The 8,406-nt window shown below is 43.3% G+C and overlaps 1 protein-coding gene across 4 annotated transcripts in view; it reads left to right on the top strand.

Annotated features, from left to right (window-relative positions):
- Window positions 1–5,895: 5,895 nt before the first annotated feature.
- Window positions 5,896–8,406, top strand: part of KIF2A (kinesin family member 2A) — a 68,127-nt gene continuing 65,616 nt past the window's right edge. For 2 of the 4 annotated variants that reach the window (XM_086700159.1, XM_086700148.1), the window contains exon 1: window positions 5,896–6,205. In XM_086700159.1, coding sequence (XP_086556285.1) covers window positions 6,142–6,205 — 64 coding nt within the window. In that variant the 5' untranslated portion in view covers window positions 5,896–6,141. The remainder of the gene's footprint in view (window positions 6,206–8,406) is intronic. The other 2 variants (XM_086700172.1, XM_086700169.1) reach the window with 1 other exon arrangement.

The raw sequence follows: 8,406 nt of genomic DNA, 5'->3' as shown, positions 1-8,406 counted from the left end.
TTGATCTGGGTAAGAACTTGATATTTTTAAGTGATAAATAGAAACCCAGTGAGGCTGGAACAGAGTGAGCTAGAGAATAGTACTAGATAAGGTTGGAGACATAGCCAGAGCTAGATCACGTACAGCTCTGTAAAGAATTCAGATTTTATTCTAGGGGCGCCTGGGTGGCTCACTTGGTTGGGCATCCAACTCTTGATTTTGGGTCAGGTTATGATCCTGGAGTCATGGGATCAAGCCCTGCATTGGGCTCTGTGTCGAGTGTGGAGCCTGCTTGAGATTCTCTTTCTCTCTCTCTCTCTCTCTCCCTCCCTCTGCCCCTTTCCCTCATTCATTCTCTCTCTAAAATGAAAAAAAAAAAAAAGAAGTTAGATTTTATTCTAGGAAGTTGATGATATTGTCTCTTTTGCATTTTAAGTAATCACTTTTGTACCTGATATTTTCATTTAGAGGAATTTGCCCACAACGAAAAAGTTTTACACAGATGTTCACATTGAGAATTTTATATCGGTAAAATACTGAAGACAGCCCAACAATACAATGAATGTATAAGCAGAAAATGATTTAGAAATATATGAAATATTATTAGCTATTAAAAATTACAAGTGTTTATACATTATAAAACACACTGAAATAGTCCTAACAAATGAATCAAACCAAAAAAAAATCTCTTAACAGAAAATTAAATCGACAATGTAGGGGTGCCTGGGTGGCTCATTCGGTTAAGTGTCCAACTTTGGATCAGGTCATGATCTCACAGTTTGTGGGTTCAAGCCTGGAATCTGGCTCAGCTCAGAGCCTGGAGCCTGCTTCAGATTCTGTGTCTTTGTCTCCGTCCTCCCCTGCTTGTTCTCTCTCTCTCTCTCTCTCTCTCTCTCAGAAATAAACATTAAAGAAATATGATGTAAAGATGTCTTTAGTGTATTTCCACAGTTGGAAAATATATTCACTCTGTCCTAGCTATGCTCCACTGATGGTATACAACATACATTTTCAATTTAAACAAGAAATTCAAACAGCCATCACAAGTAAGTGTGTATATTAACAAAGGTTAGGAAAATAAGACATGTTTGGGGGCTTAATATTCATTGGAAACTTTGCCTTCTATAAATTTGCTTAAAGAATTATGAAAAAAAAGTCAAGTGTTCTTTTTTAACAACAAGAATATTTCAGTGAAATCCATTTTTTCCAGTTGTGCTTGATTTGGACTGAATACACTGAGAAAACTAACACTGCTCGTAGTTTTTTAAACTATGTAATGAGGATGAGTAGCACACCATTAATCATTTTGGTTTATATCACCAATGCTCTGTGATATATAAGGCTTTATTAAGTTCCTGCATTGATTTTTATTAATATAAAAAACTTTTAACTTTACTACAAATGGTGAAAAGACTCCCTGTTATTTCTGAGTTCATACTTACCAAATTACTGAAAATCTGGTATAAGGGAAAGCCACGATACTTCCTTTGTTTGAGAGGGATTAGTCATGTAAATTGAAATTAAAGCAAAAATTACAATAATAAGTATAAAGATTAGGAATATCTCAATGTAGGTAATAATTGAATATGACACCATATTATGTGATATTTCTTTTATTTTATTTTATTTTTATTTATTTTTTTTTTTTTAATTTTTTTTTCAACGTTTATTTATTTTTGGGACAGAGAGAGACAGAGCATGAACGGGGGAGGGGCAGAGAGAGAGGGAGACACAGAATCGGAAACAGGCTCCAGGCTCTGAGCCATCAGCCCAGAGCCCGACGCGGGGCTCGAACTCACGGACCGCGAGATCGTGACCTGGCTGAAGTCGGACGCTTAACCGACTGCGCCACCCAGGCGCCCCTTATTTTATTTTTTTAATGCTCATTTATTTTTGAGACAGAGAAAGACAGAGCATGAACAGGGGAGGGTCAGAGAGAGAGGGAGACACAGAATCCGAAACAGGCTCCAGGCTCTGAGCACTCAGCACAGAGCCTGACGCGGGGCCTGAACTCACGGACAGCGAGATCATGACCTGAGCCGAAGTCGGACGCTCAACCGACTGAGCCACCCAGGCGCCCATGTGATATTTCTATATAGACCTGAGTTGAATATGGACCTCAAAGGTTTTGTACATTAGCTGTCCACCAACAGCTTACCATTAATCCAATGCAATACACTAGCAAAAAGTATAAGCACAAGAATTATAATGAAGGTGAACAAGGAAAATAATAAAATCAATTCCGTACATAGTCCCTAAATGGTCAATGTACAGAAAATACTAAATTATGGGGGTTCAAGATAATCAATAGATCTCAACCAGTTGCACTTACACCTCAGTATCTTCTGATGAGATTTACAAAGTGGGCCACATTAAGGTCCCCACTGGAGAATTTAAACCATAAGGCCCTAGAATAAAGTTTGTGCTCTGTATTTGTTTAAAGTGTTTCTCAGGTCCTTCTGATGATCATGACTAGGGGAGAATCACCCAGATAGGACAGTCATTATAGATTAGATTGAGAAGAGAAAGCTCCATAAAGAAGAGGGGACTTCCACTGTGCCATGCCAGATGGAAAGGCTTTACATGGAAAGAAAAGAGAAGGGCAAGTCATTTACCAGAGGAGCAGAAACAGGCAGGAATGCGCAGGTGTTGTAGGGAAGAAAGTAGGTAGACCCTTCTTCAAAGAGTTCAAGGTAAATAAAGATAGTAATATCCACTGAATGAGGTAATTAGAAGGTAATTGTTGACTTAAAAAAAAATACAATTCAGTAGAGGGTTGAATCCAGATTTAGGGCTTAGGAAATAAATGAGTGATGGGGAATGAAGGCAGTGGGTATTTAGAGCACTCATTTGAGAATTTGGCGGGGGAGGGAAAGTGAAAAATAGAATGGAATTTAATAGGAAGTGAAGGATCGAGAGAAGATTCCCGCCCCCACCCCCCCACCCCCCCAAAATTGCCTGAACATGTTTGCAGGCAGTGGAGAGAAATCCAGTGGAGGAGAAAAGAGTGGATGATATTTTAGAGCAAGTAAAATTGGGATTTATATCTCCCAGGTGTTTTTTAATGTATTCATAAGGACTAAAATGAGTTACAGTGAAGTTACACCAGTTTAATTATAATTTAAATCTGAGTAAATTCAGGGGAATGAGAATCACTGACAACCAAAAAGTCTACCAGAAAGTTTTGGGCAAAAGTGGACAGCACCAAAATCCAAGACAGTTTCTGCCAACACTACCTGTTTTCTCCATTTGATCCTACATCCGCAAACTGTGGAAATAACTGAGTATAGATGCAAATATTGAACGGGACATTTCAAGTAAGATGTAATCAAGTACGGATAATCTAAGCTAAAACTGGAGCCAAGTTGTGCCTCTGCTCTTCCAACAAAGGAGCAGGTAACTGGCTAAGGTGAGTGCTGGCTGCCACCTCAAAACTCACTAGTTTAAGAGAATAATCTCTTAAGGTGTGTGTACTAATGACCCCAAGGCAGAGAAATTTTTAAAAGAAATCCAAGCATAATAAGGAGATTGCTTTCGCTGGACTTTTTAAAAAAAAGTTTATCAACTCGGGTAGAATAGGTCAACAGCAGCCACTCCTGTTAGGTTATGACTTGACAGAAATGATTATTGAGCAAGTTACTCTGCCAGTTAAGGTAGGATGGACTGGAGTGGGTAAAAGAGTATAGACGGATCTATAAAGCTAATGCTCTCCTGCCAAATGTGAGGTGATGAAGGTGAGAGCCGATGCCAACTGTGTTTAATTTTATATCACTGGACATAAAATTCTAATTAGTGACTTGAGGATCATAGTAGAGTAGTGGTTTATTTTTTATAGGATGGTCTTACTATGTGTTTTTTTAAACTTGTATTGTACTTTATAAATGTCAAAGCACTGTCATGTTTTGTGATTTTATTTGACCGTCACGAAAACGTTCTGCAGTTGAGAGAATACTTTTCTAGGTTGTTCTAAGAGGTAACAGATTCAGAGCAGTTTAACAAGTCAACTTATTGAACCAATGTCAGTGTCTACCATGTGCCAGTTACTGTTCTCATTAGGGTTATATATTTTGCTTATGCCTGAGCCAGAGTCAGAATTCTTGATCTAGGATGTTTATGGAAACGTAGCTATGTTGCATTTATTTATGACTGTTCTTTAGGAGGCTACTTTCACACAAAGCCCAAGATGCAAGTCTTGGTAAATACATATGCTGGGATGTACCAAAAAAACATAAGCCTTTTGGATATGACCTACAAACTAAAAGTTTTTATATTCAACATGTGGCATGTCTCATACATTTTTTTTTTTTTTTTTTTTATGGAGCAGGATGATGTACCTATTTTTAAAATACCTTTGTATATGGATTAAAGGTTTAGACTTCTTAATTACATAACCCACAGGGTACAAGGTATGTGTCAGCAACCATGATAAAACATATTTTATGAAGCAATTTTAAATTTAAAAGCTGGATAGCTTGATTCCTTTGCATTCTGTAAAGCATTTGCAAGCAAATAAATAGGTGTTTTACACCTCATCGAGACATCAGAGAATGAGTTCTACTAGACAGAACCCAAAGAGTTCAGATACCACTCTTAAGATTATTTAAAACAAAGAACAAAAAACAACCAAATCTTGATTTGGTCAGCTTATTTTGAAACAGAGGTCCTGATATACAGTAATGCCATTTTTGGAATGTTAAAGCAGATATTATTTTCTAAGTTGTCTACCCAGTATTATTATTTTTTCATAGAAATTACTCCTACTTTAAAATGAATTTAAGAAACTTTAGGGTCTATTTAACCTGATTATTTACATTGGTTGAAAATTCTAGGTATGTGCATATATGCACATAGGCACTTAACATACATATTCAGCTTCCAGTTAAAAAAGTTTTAAACTGTATATTTTGTTATTATTACAGAGAGATTAACAATGACTTGAGAAAGTAAGGCAAGTGTGTTTTCCTCCATAACACGTCCCAACACTAGACGCTAAAGTCACAGGTTGGAGGTTTGTACGCGGTGCTGCAAACAATTTCTTTATCCCAGGTCCACATAGCCTTCGTGCTCTCCCAGGGTGGGGAGTCTTTCTCTTCACATGTTGATGTGGTCAGACTAGTCAAGTGACTCTGCAGAAAAGGCACATTCCTTAGTCAACCTTCTGTGTCTGCCCTCTGTCCTTGAATTATAGTTATTGGCTTTATTGGCCAGAGCAAATAAAGTCTTGAATCCTATCCACAGCAGAGACTGGACACCTGCTTCAGATGCACCATAAGGGGAATAGTCAAGGTGGCTGGGTTTATTTTTGAACGGCGATGAGCTAGCTTATAAGGCAAGGCCATGAAGAAGCGGATCTTCATTCTGATTTAGGGTGGGTGACACCGCAAAGGTTTTTCTTCCCCTTTACCATAACTAGATGGGAAACCTTACTTGGGCCGGCCACCTCTACGTGGCCATACAGATGACACTCAGATGATACACTTACGCCCGTGCTGTCAATGGCCGGTCCCTAAATTCACATCCCTCAGCCCTACAATACACTCAGAAAGCCCAGAAACCACAGGGCCCTTAATTCATTCCGGCCACGGGGCCAAGTCATGGAAGCCAGAGAGACAGGAAGGCACTAGCACACGGGTTCCCGCCTCTTCCAGGCCGCGCGCCGAAATCAAACTCGATCCTGGCTCTTCGGAGACCGCGCCGCGCGCGCTCCGCTTCCAGGGCCGGCCAAGCCAAGGCCGACGCCCTCCCACCCGGCCGCAAAGCTGCGCTGGGGGCGCCTGAAGGCAGCAGGGAAAGGCTGGCCAAGGAGGAAGAGACGCGGGAGGCGTGCTCTGCGCAGGCGCGCGGCGCCCCGCCTCCCCAGCGTCGGCTCCTGGGCGGGCGGCGCGGGCCCTCCCACTCTCCCCCGCGCCGCCTGACGGCCCCGGCCCTCGCTTCACCCCGACGCCCCGGCGTGCGCGTCCTCCCGCCGGCCTGCAGGCCCGGGGCCTCCGCCTGCTTCCCCGCCGCTGCTCCTCGCGGCCCCGTCTCGCGTTCACGCTGTCGCCCGGGCCGGCGCGGCCGCGGGCAACCGCTCCCCCTCCCACACCTACCCCGCCCCCTCCCCGCCTTTTCCGCCCTCCCGTCCCCCTCCCTCGGCCCGCCGCCGCTGCTCCAGATGAGGTGATGGCAACGGCCAACTTCGGCAAGATACAGATCGGGATTTACGTGGAGATCAAGCGGAGCGATGGTGAGCCTCGCCGCCGCCCCTGCCGGTCGGGCCCCGCATTCGAGCGTTCACGGAGGGGACGCGGGGTTGGCCGCCTCATTGATTGCTCCGCCGGGCTGTGGGGGCGGGAAGGCGGCGGCCGCGGCGCTTTTGTGTGTGGCGTGTGTGCGAGGGAGGCCGGCGTGGGGTCCGCCCCGGGTGCCGCTGCAGTGTGGGGGGCGGGGAGGGGTTGCCGGCAAAGGGCCTGGGTGTCGCGGGCCCATCTGTGGGGTTCGAGCGGGTGAGGCGGAGGGTCCCGGGACTGGCGGGGGGGGGGGGGAGGCGGCGCTCTTCGCGCGATCTCCATCCTCCCCGGGGACTCCAGCCCGGGGGGCCGGGGCCAACGGGCTTCTGTAGGGAGGACCCAGCCTCGCGTTTCACCCGGCCCTTTTCATTTTCCGGCAGTATCTCTGAGGGGGTTGGGGGTGGGGAGAGCGTGGAGACCATTGGTTTCAGGATTTAGAGAACCGACTACCGGTCCGAGGCGGGTGGGGAAAGGCCAGCCCCGAAGCTGGGCAGGCTTCTTCGGCTTTCGCTTCTCGAGCATGCCTTTCATTTTTTTGCTAGTCCTTTCCTTGGAAGAAGGATGCCGAGAACGTCGTGCTCGGCCATGAATATGTGGGGGGGGGGGGGGGAGCAGTGGGAAGTGGTGTTCGATGAGCTTCTCAGAGGTGATGAGACTGAAAGGGAAGGAGAGGGATGAGCCTAAGCTCTGCGATGCATTACTGAGAGGGTGGGGGTGGGCCACCGGATGTTGATATTTTCACACTCTCTAGAGAGGTAGCCAAGAGGAAAGTGTTAGATGAGGTGAACATACATGCCGAATTCAAAAGAAAAAAAAATCCTTGGGCTTATGTATCTCTCTATAGGTTCTAGTTGGAAAAAATGTTTTATGTCATTGGCTTGGGGTGTGGAGTGAGGTGCCAGCCAGGCTTGGAAATAATTTATATTGTAAAGGAGAAAAACACGCATGGAGAGAGAAGTAGAATTTTCTTTCAGTGCGAATATTGAAAGGAGCTAGAGATGTGTAATGGAGATGTGTGGTGTTCTTGACTCTATTTCCCTTTTGCTCATAAGCCTTTATTTATGGCTTATTATTCTTTAGTGTAGCCGGTAGTAAGGTTGCTCTCACATTCACCCCCTCTTGGTTTCTAGCAAGTTTGACCAAGTTATGTGAAGCTAGACTGACTTTGCTGTTACTTTGTGTGATATATTGGTAGGCCCTATATAGCTAATGGGTTTTTTTCCCTCGTACTTGAGATAATTTGCCTTAACAACCAGAAGCATCATTACCCTGTATGTGAAAAGGTAAATTACACCGCTTAGAGCTTTAGAAGTTACCAGTAACACTAGTGGGAAGGCGATGTGTCCTTTATTTGGGTTGGGCTTTCTTTGTATTTTCTTTTCAAATAACTGTCCTTTAACAGTGCTGTTACTGTCGTTTCTTTTTTAGAATGAATGAGGGTGCACTGTATTACAACAAAAGTAGGATTTGCATATTATTTAAAATTGGAGGGTGCAATAAAATGTGTAAAGTTCTTTACATTCTAAGCCTTTGTGATTGTAGGTGTTACTACAAAATATATATTTAAAAAGGGTCATATGGCATTCCAAAGCTTTGTATTTTTCTTTTTAAAAATTTTTTTGTTTAAAAGTTTGACTGGAAACAATTTTGGTTCTTGTAGGGTTCGAGGATAGAGACTTTTACTAATCTTTTAACATTTACCTTTTGCATTTACCTGAAACCCAGACATGTATAAGAGCTTTGTGTTTATGTAAGTGTTAATAATCTAAAGTCACATTTCAAAGCAGTTTCCCCATGAGGTCATAACGGAAATCATCGCAATGTGTATTATCCCAACCTATAGTCATTTATGCTCATCAGATGCAAGATGGAATTGGAGGAAGGTAAAATTAGACAACTGGAAGGGAATAGCCATTTGCATTGGATGGTGGTATTTCACAGAAGGCATATCTGGGAGACTCCCTGTATGTTTTCCTTTTTCACTTTAAAGAAGCTGTTTTGTTTCCTCCCACTTCTATAGCACATCTCTATAAAACACTAGTGGTTATTGTAACAAAAATAAACTTTGTAGTTGGATGAGCACTAATGTAATGCCTGAGACCATGGAAATCACATGAGTGAAGAAGGGCTGTTGCAGACTGCAGTTAACTGGTAACTT

The sequence above is a fragment of the Puma concolor genome, chromosome A1 (genome assembly GCF_028749965.1).
Source record: "Puma concolor isolate L17-30 chromosome A1, mPumCon1.1.hap2, whole genome shotgun sequence".
Taxonomy (NCBI): domain Eukaryota; kingdom Metazoa; phylum Chordata; class Mammalia; order Carnivora; family Felidae; genus Puma; species Puma concolor.
Note: the sequence above shows the minus strand (reverse complement) of the source record. Positions and strands in the feature narration are given on the sequence as shown.